At 38.9% G+C, this 13,223-nt stretch overlaps 1 protein-coding gene across 3 annotated transcripts in view; it reads right to left on the reverse strand.

Moving 5' to 3' along the window:
• RABGAP1L (RAB GTPase activating protein 1 like) overlaps positions 1 to 13,223 on the reverse strand; it is a 736,110-nt gene that overhangs the window by 509,039 nt on the left and 213,848 nt on the right. For all 3 annotated transcript variants that reach the window (XM_025287225.3, XM_025287224.3, XM_025287226.3), the window contains exon 13: positions 8,874 to 9,024. In XM_025287225.3, the coding sequence (XP_025143010.1) occupies positions 8,874 to 9,024 (151 nt within the window). The remainder of the gene's footprint in view (positions 1 to 8,873; positions 9,025 to 13,223) is intronic.

Here is a 13,223-nt window from a genome sequence, read left to right on the forward strand (position 1 = left end):
TCACAAGTTAATACATGGCAGGGGTGAGACTCACATTCAGGTCAATCTAGCACTAGAATTTAAATCCTTTAAAAAGAAATTGTGTGTGTGCACATATATATACAAACACTTCTTAAAGAAAAGATTCATTTGGAAAAAAGAAAATTTAATTGAGAGAAGGAAATGGCTTATGATAACATTACTTCTGAAAGCTTATCAATTAAAAGCTTATTTTAACAAAATATAAAGCATGAATGTTATCAATTAGATCACTTCTACAAAAAAGGAGAGAATTACAGTCTAATACTTGCTATGTTATATAAGCAGTAATCAGACGATAAACTATACCACACATGCCATGTAATTACAAAAATTGTACATACATTTCTGTAAAGCTACATAAAATGCAGATTGCCCTAAAACACACACAATCTTCCGTATGTCAGATGTCTCATAATGTGTGAAAATGTTGTCATTTTCTTATACTCTTACCCTGTCATACTCAGGGGCTCCTAAAGCCAGCAATTAAGATTTAATTCTGGACTTCCCTGGTGGTACAATGGACAAGAATCTGCCTGCCAATGCAGGGGACACAGGTTCAATCCCTGGTCTGGGAAGATCCCACGTACTGTGCAGCAACTAAGCCCATGCACCACAACTATTGAACTTGTAAGCTGCAAGTACTAAAGCCTACACACCTAGAGCCTGAGCTCCGCCACAAGAGGAGCCACCACAGTGAGAAGCCCGTGCACCACAACGAAGAGTAGCCCCAGCTCACCACAACCAGAGAAAGCTGCACCCAGCAACAAAGATCCGCTGTAACCAAAATTAAATATTCTTTTTAAAAAGATTTAATCCTAATCTTTGAAGCTCTAAATTCTTTTTGTTTCTATAAGGAGCAGCAAGGTTACAATTCTTCCATTGCCCTTTCAGATCACCTCAATATTATGAAGAATGCTAATTTAATAGAAATAACAAGAAATCTCAATGATAAGCAATAAAGAAACTATACTTTCAGAAGTATGTGGTACAAGTCTGCCACTGATCCATCAACAGTGTCGGCGTCCTCAGCCTCTGGCAGAAACCATGTAGCAGCAAACAGTGGTTGAAGCCTCACATCAACTTTAGGAAAGATGTGTGAACACCCACTTGAAAAGGGACAGCTTGAAGTTAGGTGATTTCAGCTTTTCTATTACTGATTCTATAAAGTACTGTTAGAAATTTTCTATCATATGGAAAGTTTATACATGTTTTTTGCTATAAACAGAATTCCTCAAGTAAACTAAAATCTCATTTCCATACAATGATTAGCATAAAGTAGAGAAAAGGGGACAATACTGCTTGTATTTCTTTAACCTTTTATTACCCTTAATGATTAATGATGGAGAAAATACAGAGAAAGAGTTTTCCCTTCCAAAGGATCTTTAAAAGACAAAACATAAGAATGCCCTATCCCCTTCACATCTATTTTAGACTTTTCTACTTTATGGATTCACATACTAACTTTTCTATTTAGTAACTGTGGGTCTCTCAAACTCTCTGAACCTCCCATCTCATCGATGATAAAAATGGGACTGCCATCGCTGAAGTTGTCAGGTTTACCTGGAAAGAGCATATGAAAGCACTAGACATAATATCCATCACACTTTCCACTGGTTCTCTCAACAAGTATGTTTTAGCATCTGCTAGAGGGCAGTCCTAGTGTTAAGATTACAGCAGTGAGCAAATCCATTCACAGTCCTTGCTGACCTGAAGTTGATGGTGAAGAGTGCCCTGTGGCTCATACTGAATTTCCTACAGCCTCTGACCATGGCACAACTTTTCACAACTCTGTGTCTTTGGGTATGGCATTGCCTAAGCCTAAACACACCCTCCTGTTCTTGGCCCCTGGGCAAAAGAGTTGGCTCCTGCAGTCTCCGTGCTCCCCTATCACCTTGTTCATATCTCTGTCACAGAACTTAACCATGTCATCACCGTTCCTCTGCCTTCCAGACTGACTCCCCCGCTGGACTGTGCATTTCTACTAGATAAGATACCAGTGTTACTCTTCACAGAGAAAACACCTGCATGTTTAATAAATTAAAGGATGAATCAGTGGCACAAGTACATAAAAGTGTTACACATATTTCATTTTCCTTCTTTCTCTTTATTGCTCAGGAGAATGTCCTTAATCTGCACAGATATCACAAACCCATAGTAATCTCCATATTTCCTTCTTTTCCATGCTACTCATTTAACATTGAAACATACACTGCTTTATAATTTTTCTCATCCCCTATCACTAACGCGTGCTTACCATGTATTAGGCATGCTCTGAATGCTTTATGTAAACTACCTTATTATCTTATTCAATCCTCCCAATTCTATACAATATGTATTATTAAGACCACTTTATAAATGAGATGAAGGATAATTAAGGAATTTGCCCAAGGTCACGAGCTAGTAACCAGCAGAGCTTGAAATCTGAACCCATGGTCTCCCTCCAATTGTTCAGTCGCTGTCGTGTCTGACTTTGTGACCCCATGGACTGCAGCACGCCAGGCTTCCCTTCCTTCGCGATCTCCTGGAGTGCGCTCAGACTATGTCCATTGAGCTGGTGATGTCATCCAACCATCTCATCCTCCCTCCAGAGTGAGCACCATTTTCTCCCAAAGTGGAGTTATAGCTTTCACCAAGGCAAGTTGTACCTAATAGTTCCCTGATCCTGGCACTGGAGTTAACATAATTTCTCCATGATTTAGATGGATCAGCTCATCTGGCTTGTTCTGTTTGGTCCTCAGCTCCAGATTAAGGTTACCAGTTAGTCTGCAGCTCCCGTCCTGGTTCACCTTAAATCTGTCTAGAGTTTTCCATCCTTTTTAAAACTTTGGTCCCTAAAGTCTTTTTCCTATCAGTCAAAAAGGCTTGCAAAGTGCTTTAATCGACTAAAAGCGCACTGTGACAGCTCCCTCCCCCAAGGCAAAGGTTGATATGCTAATATGATGGAGTCACAAAATCAAGCATATTTTCAGGGCTTAGTCAGGTATTACAATGAAGAACAGAAAGTAAGTAATAAAGAGTAGGAATAGTATGTCTATGAAACAGGAAGTACAAGCTTGAGTGAGCAAGGGATACTATTCTTTAATGTATTGTACTGATGATTACACAAAGCAGATGACAGGCTGATCCAGTCTGCTGGCTATATGCCATCTCACCTGAAAAGAATGCTTCAGAATGTGATTTGTTTTTTCAAAGAGTGAACCAGCACACTACTACCAAAGGATGAAATGTTAAACAGACTAGTTTTTCTCCTAAGAGCCCAATCACCTTTTCCTTCTTCCTTATATTATTTGATATATTTGGGAGTGATTTTAGCAAGTTTATTTGTTCAAGCTGAACCAGTTCATTAACTGACCTTGAATTCTTGCCATTACCTTAATAAGAGAGGAGAGATTAATGGGACCAAAAGAAAATACTACCAGCTTTGGACTAAACACGCAGGCACTTTTTACTGAAAATCCTCTAGGTATTCATGTTCTTTCTCTTGAGCATCTCCTAAGCTCATATGCATTCACCACCAAAGTGCATTCTTAATGTTCTTGGCTACAAGCATTTGCTGTCTGATTTCTACCCGAAAGCACAGAGAAAGAACAATACTGTCATTATTCATCTTATTTTTATTATGTTTGGCTATCAAGCAAGGAAGACAATGAAGTTAAATATACCACTGTACTTCCTCTCACAGAAATGTTATGACTTGAGAGTCTGAATAAAGGCACATGATCAGAGCCACACATTTCTACATTGTTTATATTAAAATGCTTTTTATAAATGGCACTGTTAATGATAGAAATATTAATAACATTAAAAATTTTATGTGGTCATTGATTTATAAACCAAAGGTGAAAATATTTATTATACTATCTTTAAATTATACATTATTAGTCAATCTCAAATGGCGATTAGTAAACATTTGCTGTCCTAAAATAAGCTACTAAGCTTGCTGCTGCTGCTGCTGCTAAGTCGCTTCAGTCGTGTCCAACTCTGTGCGACCCCAGAGACAGCAGCCCACCAGGCTCCCCCGTCCCTGGGATTCTCCAGGCAAGAATACTGGAGTGGGTTGCCATTTCCTTCTCCAATGCATGAAAGTGAAAAGTGAAAGTGAAGTCGCTCAGTCGTTCCCGACTCTTAGTGACCCCATGGACTGCAGCCTACCAGGCTCCTCTGTCCATGGATTTTCCAGGCAAGAGTACTGGAGTGGGGTGCCATTAGTTCATTATAAATTATTCCACAACAAAGCTCAATCACTGTCACTATCAATAGGCAGGTGTTGCAGAGAAAGGCAGATGTCTACCTAGTATCAAGTCTCTCTTTCTTATTAATAAACTCATATTTCAGTGGATGAAGAGGAGCCACAACATACCATTTAAAAAAAATATTTCCCAGCTTTCCATGGAGACAGTCATGTAACAGAATCCTGGTCAAGGAAATTAAGTGGAAGTTGTTGTCTGGGGGTTTAAGGAAAAGCTCTTTATAAGGGTGACACACCTGGTCCAGATATGCCAAAGAGTTCTAGATTCAAGGAAAGTTCAGGCTCATGGAAGGTAACCTTTCAACACTTGGAATTTCCCAAATGACAGAGGCATCTTTGTCATTCACGGTGGGACCCACCAATCACCTCTTACAATTTATGCTTACATTTTGGGTGACTCATGGAAGACCATAGATAGTTTATTCTAAGAAGAGGACTAAGCATGGGAGCTGGCCAAGCCAGAAAGACCAACCATGAAATTAGAGGATAGGGTTGTTGAGCCAGGTGATTTCAAAGCAATCTCAGTGGAAAGAAGAAGACTAAAAACTTAGTTCAACCAAATGGTTGGCAATGATTCAATCAATCACCCATATATATGATTAACTATATATATAAAGGTGGCTCAGACGGTAAAGCATCTGTCTACAACGTGAGAGACCTGGGTTCAATCCCTGGGTTGGTAAGATTCCCTGGAGAAGGAAATGCCAACCCACTCCAGTACTCTTGCCTTGAAAATCCCATGGATGGAGGAGCTTGGTGCAGGCTACCATCCATGGGGTTGCAAAGAGTCGGGCACAACTGAGCGACTTCACTTTCACTTTCATATATATAAAGATTAACTATATATATAGTCAAGTGAAGTCGCTCAGTCATGTCCGACTCTTTGAAACCCCATGGACTGTAGCCTGCTAGGCTCCTCTGTCCATGGGATTTTTCAGGTAAGAATACTGGAGTGGGTTGCCATTTCCTTCTCCAAGGGATCTTCCCAACCCAAGGATTGAACCTGGATCTCCTGCATTGTAGGCAGATGCTTTTACCATCTGAGCCAACAGGGAAGTCTCTAACTATATATATAAAGAAACCCCAATAAAAATTCTGGACACCAAAGCTTGCTGAAATGCCTGGGTTGGTGATGCATACTACTATAGATTGATGCTGGGAAGTTAAGGTGTCCCTGAGGACAATGTAAGCTTCCTCGGAACCCTTGCAGTTGCAGATTCTTTCCAATGTATCTCTTCCTTTGGCTGACTCTAATTTATATCTGATGTATATCTTTTTTCTATTAAAAAAAAAAACTTGTAATCATAAGTATAACACTTTGCTACATGCCTGGGGGAGTCTATTCAGTTCAGTTCAGTTCAGTTGCTCAGTCGTGTCCGACTCTTTGCGATCCCATGAATTGCAGGAGTCTATGGGGACCCCCAAATTTGTAGCCAACTAGTATGAAGTGAGAATGGCACTGGGGATCCCTAACCTTGCAGCTGATTTCAGAAATATTGGGCAGAACTTGGCAGTATGGAGGACTATTCCTTTAACCTCAAGTTTGGATGGTTTTGTCTTTCCTTTCCTCTTAACTGGACACAATACAATGCAGAGAAGTCATTTGAGACAACAAGGTGACAAGCATAGACCAAATATATCAGAGTTCAGTCAGGGACACAGAACCTGTTAAACACTTCAAAATGGATTAATACAAGGACTTAGGTCCTTAAACACTGGAAGACCAAAAGATTGGGAACATCACTGCTAGCTTTTAGGTCTGCCACAACTACAGCCCAAAGAATCAGGAGGTTGCCGCTGCTAATCAAGATAGGAAACTGCAGGGAAAAGGAACACAGAATGAAGGCGGGAGATTCATAAGGGAATGTCCAGAGCAGATGAAAATCTCACAAGTGGCAAAGGCCAGGCATCTGCCTACTACTGCCAAAGAAAAACAATATGGCTTTTTCCTCCCTCCAGTCTTCTCAGGCAGAAAGTAAACCACTGTCAGAATTCCAGAGTGAAAGGAGTCTGGGAATATTTTATTCAATGAAAACATTTATGTCATTCTGTCTCTTGGATCTTCTTCCTGAAAACTGTATATTCAAAACCACCATGGTGCTTAGTATATGTGTATAAGTATATGCTTAGTAAAGCTTTTATCACATATAAAAACATATACTATATAGTCTGGAGTTTATAAACATCATTGTGTCAGACTATTTTCATTTTTCTCTCAAAGTTTGAAATCTTAAAAGGTATGAATTAACAAAGCCTCTTAGCGAAGAAAGGAATATGACAGTAGCTGCTACCCCATAAACAGTCATTAAAAGTATACAATTTCTTACTCACAGGAAAAAGTGATTTGATGCCAAGAGTTATGGTCTCTGGACATTTTTGCTCAGATGGGTATCATTAATAAAAATGTCTGAGCATAAACTTCCAATATATGTATATTTATTATTTATGTTTATTATTCACAAGTGCTACTGTACTAATAAAAATACTATAAAGCATAGAAACAGACTATAAAAAAAGATTTTTTTTAATGAAAAATGTTTGCTTGACAAAAATACTACAAAAATACTATTCAATATAAAATATGGGTCATTTAATTTTTCTATTTTCTGTAACTTTTCTATGAAGATAAACTTTATATGACATAATATTCACCAAAGTGTACAATTCACTAGTTTTTAGTATATTCACAATGGTGAGAAACCGTCACATCTAATGCCAGAATATTTCCATCATCCCAAAACGGAACCTCAAACCTGTTAGCAGTCACTCCCAATTCCTCCCCTCCTCCATACCCTGACAAATAGTTGTCTATTTTCGGTCTCTATAGACATATCGATTCTGAACATTTCATATGGACAGAATCATACATTATGACTCCTTATCTTTTAATATGTTTGTCAAGCAATTTATGAAATGACAGTTTGAAAGCATTCCCAAATCAGGTTTTTGATTCATGATTTTAATCATGATCATATCTGGAAAACACTAACACAGAGCAGAGGCGCATCACCTGTTTCAGTCCCACCCATCAACCATTTTGATGAAATAGAGCTAGGCGATTCCTCATTTTCTCAAAGTGTTCTTAATAAATCAGAAGGCAGTGAATTTTTATATTTCTAACAATCAGTCTCAAATTTCCTGCAACTACTTGCGTAAGATTTAAATGTTCTTGAAATTTATGATTCCAGATTTCAAAGAAAGAAAATGGTAAGAGTTTTTTTATAACACAGACATGCAGTTTTCAATCACAAAAATCACAGTGATGTTCAAATTGCCAAATGTTTCAAACATCCGTTTCTATAACATGAATTTATTTCCCAAAGTAGTTGCTTTGTCATCCATTATCATAATATTAGTTTTTGACTGAAGGAAAAGAGTAGTGTGTTTCTCTTTTTTAATATCTTGATATGTAGCATCCTGTGACATCAATCTTTGTAAACCATTCATCTATCCTATGAAGATTAGAACTAGATAACCTGTAAATCCACCTAACCTAATGCATGCAAACTGCAAGAAAACTTAATATTCTAAAAGTGAATACATGAGTGTGGGCACCACTGTTATTTCATTCCAAAGTGTGCAAGTCCCTTCTTCCCCCACCTCACTCCTGAACCACAAGGGATAAGTGGCCATTAGCCCCAAGGACTTAGTAAGGTACCAAAGCATAGCAAATATGAGCATAGCTTAACATCATTTTGTATTTGCAAATTTAAAATTGCAAATGGAACTTTAGATATCTCTGCCCCCAACATCAACGGATTATCCTGAACATCCCACTACAGAAAATACTAATTACAAATGGTATAAAGGGTTGTTTAATATATGAATTGAGCAGTGACTGAATATACTAGGAACTCAGAAAATATCTGTGGAAGGATTGGAGGCAAAGAGGTAAGGGAGGGGAGAAGGAATTAGAGGGGCTGAAGAATTTTAAAAGCTGATGTAGCCTGAGGAGTAAAGTCTTACTGAACAAAAAAATTCCTTTATGAATAGAGATTTTATTTTTTAAAAAAAGTTATCATTATTTTAAAATCCATGATTTAGACTAGATTAAGAAATTGGGAGGTAAGACCTAAGAAGAAAGCCTAGGAGCCAAGATTACGCATGTTCTAAAATCAGTTTTTTGGACATAAGCAGAGGAATTTACATTGGAACCAGAGGCTCCTGACAGGATAAGGATCTGGGCAACTATCCACATCATCTACGTGTAAGGTTACATAAGCACAAACAGTCATAATTTCAAGTTAATTTGACTTTAAAATTATACTAGAGTACAATTATACTGTGTACAACTGTATATAAATCTCACACAGTAAGAAAGGTTAATTGAAAGTATTTGAAATATAAGTATATTCCGACGTAGTAAATAGTTATAACAATCACTAAAACGAAAAAAATGAAAGCCAAGGCATTAAGTGTTCATAGATGACTACAGTCCATTGTTTATCACTATTCAACAAGTGTTCAGAACAAAAGGCAAAGTCACCGAACAATGCAGTATAGCTTTTCAAAAAGTTCAAAGCATTTATGACTTATTGGAGCTATGAAAACAGGATTTACTTAATATATTGTCACATGAGAATAACATGAAAAGAGCTCCTACCTTTGTGATAAGAAGTCGGTACCTATCCAGCATCGCTTGGTTGTCATGGCAGCCTGCTAATAATTGCCATACCTCTGCCCTCAATGCTTCAGGAACACCATTCTTCACCAGAGTGGACAGTCCCTTTGGTCGTGCACCAAGGTTACTGTGCCTGAGAAAACAGAAAATAAACCATTCATACTCCCTTCACCACTACTGATCTGCTGCTGTTATGGAAAATATATTAGTGAGTTTATATTTTTTTTTTTAAAGTGTAAGACTGAATCAGGAGGCAAATGGAAGGAAGCGGCATGAAATAATATTAGTAGTGTTTAAGTTTAGTAACATCTTCAACTTTTTTTCTTGACTGCATCTTGCTTATTAGTGAACCACATTATCCCACCCTCCTTCCTCTCATTTACTTTTTAAACATTAGAAGAACTTACTCATAATAATGAATGTGTTAACTGTATATTCTCAGGCAGCATTTCAAGGCATAAAAAGAGCCATTTGAATCCCCTGAGATGAATGTACGGTGTGTGCAGCAAGGACTGGGGGCTAGGGATGCTGAGAGTGGATCAGAAAAGAGACCTATTAACACCTTGACTATACCTCTAAATCCTGATCCAAAGTGCTTGCAAAAGGAAGAAACTAGCCCTTTCCTACAAACCTCATAAGACCTATTCAATTCCCCAGCCACATAGACTTAGCAGCTTTACCCATGGATCACAATAAACTGTGGAAAATTCTGAAAGAGATGGAAATACCAGACCACCTGACCAGCCTCTTGAGAAACCTGTATGCAGGTCAGGAAGCAATAGTTAGAACTGGACATGGAACAACAGACTGGTTCCAAATAGGAAAAGGAGTACGTCAAGGCTGTATACTGTCACCCTATTTATTTAACTTATATGCAGAGTACATCATGTGAGATGCCAGGCTGGATGAAGCACAAGCTGGAATCAAGATTGCTGGGAGAAATATCAATAACCTCAGATATGCAGATGACACCACCCTTGTGGCAGAAAGTGAAGAGGAACTAAAAAGCGTCCTGATGAAAGTGAAACAGAAGAGTGAAAAAGTTGGCTTAAAGCTCAACATTGAGAAAACTAAGATCATGGCATCTGGTCCCATCACTTCATGGGAAATAGACTGGGTAACAGTGGAAACAGTGTCAGACTTTATTTTTGGGGGCTCCAAAATCACAGCAGATGGTGATTGCAGCCATGAAATTAAAAGACGCTTACTCCTTGGAAGGAAAGTTATGACCAACCTAGATAGCATATTCAAAAGCAGAAACACTACTTTGCCAACAAAGGTCCCTCTAGTCAAGGCTATGGTTTTTCCTGTGGTCATGTATGGATGTGAGAGTTGGACTGTGAAGAAGGCTGAGTGCTGAAAAAAAGATGCTTTTGAACTGTGGTGTTGGAGAAGACTCTTGAGAGTCCCTTAGACTGCAAGATCCAACCAGTCCATTCTAAAGCAGATCAGCCCTGAGTGTTCTTTGGAAAGAATGATGCTAAAGCTGAAACTCCAGTACTTTGGCCACCTCATGCGAAGAATTGACTCATTGGAAAAGACTCTGATGCTGGGAGGGATTGGGGGCAGGAGGAAAAGGGGACGCCAGAGGATGAGATGGCTGGATGGCATCACCGACTCGATGGATGTGAGTCTGAGTGAACTCCGGGAGTCGGTGATGGACAGGGAGGCCTGGCGTGCTGCGATTCATGGGGTCGCAAAGAGTCGGACACGACCGAGCGACTGAACTGAACTGAACTGAAGGGTGCTTAGAACCTGAACAAAGACAAATACATTGTCATGAAGCCAGTGATCACGTAGCAGGTATGTGACTCTGATAACCTGCCCAACTGAACCAAAACTGAATTGTAGTTCCCAGCCTATGCCTAGCTTGAACCTGGGGCTATGTTCCACACCTTTTTGTTCAGACTTTATCTCTACTTTTATTTGCTGCTCACCTTTAATCTCTTACCTAACGTAACCATCCAAACTTTAAAGATGCACTGTGGTTTGGTCTAACATCCCAGGTTTTGGCTTCAGGTTCTGAACCTGTGAAGTCATAGAAACCATATGTCTATTTTCTGAAATTGGCCTCCTGCCTACTTTACCAACTTCTTTATCTTTACACTCTTCCAAATGCAGCCCAGACCTCAGTTTTGGCATGTCCTTCATTTGAAAATATGTTCCAAGCTTTCCCCATACTCTCATAACCCAACTATCTCAGAAAAACTGTAACAACTTCTGTAACTTGCAAGTTCAAGTAAACTCATCCCATTAATATCTATAATAAACCATCAAATGTGTGACCATTCTGCTTTCTTTCAGCCTCTTAAGGGAAAACTTTTATATTGCTGAGTTAGAGAACCTAAGCTGATGATACTGACAGGCTTGAAGCAAAACAGAGTAAAAAGAGGTAGAGCTTACACGATTTAACACGCCATGGCACCATTAAAGAACCTTAATTATGCTGCTAAGTGAAAAAAGCAGGTTTCAAAATAGCATATATGGTATTATTTTAAAAACGCATTCTCTCTCTCACACTCTCTCCTTAACACATACTATTTTGAAACCTGCTTTTGACATGCATAGGGAAAAAATATGGAAGAATGAACACCAAAATATTTATGTAATAGAATTAAGAGAAAGTATTCCTTTTATTTTTCTATACTGTTTGAAACATTTACAATGATCTTGAATCCTTTTATAATCATACACACAAAAAAAGTCATTTCAAGTCTTTAAATTTCTCCAGTGGACTTCAATTAAAAAATAAATTAATTTGGAAAAACACCATAGCCAAATATGCTCCTTAAAATACGTCAAGTAGAGGCTTCCTTGGTGACTCAGTGGTAAAAAAAATCTGCCTATCAATGCAGGATACAAGGGTTAGATCCATGGTCTGGGAAGATCTCATATGCCACTGAGCAACTAAGCCCACCTGCCACAATTACTGAGCCTGTGCTCTAGAGACCACGCTCCATAACAAAAGAGGCTACAACAATGTTATGTCATAACATAACAATGTTACAATGTTATGTCCTGCACACCATAACTAGAGAGCAGCTCCCGCTCACCTCAACTAGAGAAAAGCCCTTACAGCAATGAGACTTAGCACTGCTGCTAAGTCGCTTCAGTCATATCCAACTCTGTGCGACCCCATAGATGGCAGCCCGCCAGGCTCCCCGTCCCTGGGATTCTCCAGGCAAGAACACTGGAGTGGGTTGCCATTTCCTTCTCCAATGCATGAAAGTGAAAAGTGAAAGTGAGGTCGCTCAGTCATGTCCAACTCCTAGCGACCCCAGGGACTGCAGCCTACCAGGCCCCTCCGTCCATGGGATTTTCCAGCCAAGAGTACTGGAGTGGGGTGCCATTGCCTTCTCCGAGACTTAGCACAGACCCCACAAAAAATGAAAGAATTAAAAAAAAGAGTTGTTTTAAAAAAATATGTCAGGTAGAAAGATTATTAACTGTTCCTGATGAGACTTACACCTGAGTAAACTATATGACACATGGGTTTCCTTCCAGCTGCTTATTCTTCAATCTCCAACTGCATTTAAAATTAGCAAAAGAATGGTGCACCAAAGAGAGGCAGGAGCAGTTTCATAAAAGGATCATTTTTGTAATTTTATTATTTGAGTCTCATCACTGATGCAATGGACATGAACTCAGGCAAACTTCAGGAGATGGTGAGGGACAGGGAGGCCTTGCATGCTACGGACCATGGGGTTGCAAAGAGTCGGACATGACTGGGTGACTAAACAACAACAGCAACAACATACTTTTAAATAGGAAAAACATAAATGATTTGAGGCCAAGGTGAGTTTCTGAACTCTTAGTATAAAATAAAACTAACTAAAAACAACAGTGTGCCAAGGGCTAAGCTCATTTCTCATGAAATTAAATGCAAAGTATTCTGAATTATGAGTTCCATAATGAATAATAAAAGAGTAATTCAGAGTAATTAAATATATTACATGTTTAATATACTACATGTACTACATGGTTATACGTGAACCGTGAACTTTCAGATGTTCAAGCTGGTTTTAGGAAAGTCAGAGAAAGCAGAGGTCAAATTGCTGACATGAGCTGGATCATACAAAAAGCAAGAGAGTTCCAGAAAAACATCTATTTCTGCTTTACTGACTATGCCAAAGCCTTTGTGTGAATCACAATAAACTATGGAAAATTCTGAAAGAGATGGGAATACCAGACCACCTGACCTGCCTCTTGAGAAACCTGTATACAGGTCAGGAAGCAACAGTTAGAACTGGACATGGAACAACAGACTGGTTCCAAATCAGGATAGGAGTACGTCAAGGCTGTATATTGTCACCCTGCTTATTTAACTTATAT

This window comes from Bubalus bubalis, chromosome 5 (genome assembly GCF_019923935.1).
Source record: "Bubalus bubalis isolate 160015118507 breed Murrah chromosome 5, NDDB_SH_1, whole genome shotgun sequence".
Lineage (NCBI taxonomy): Eukaryota > Metazoa > Chordata > Mammalia > Artiodactyla > Bovidae > Bubalus > Bubalus bubalis.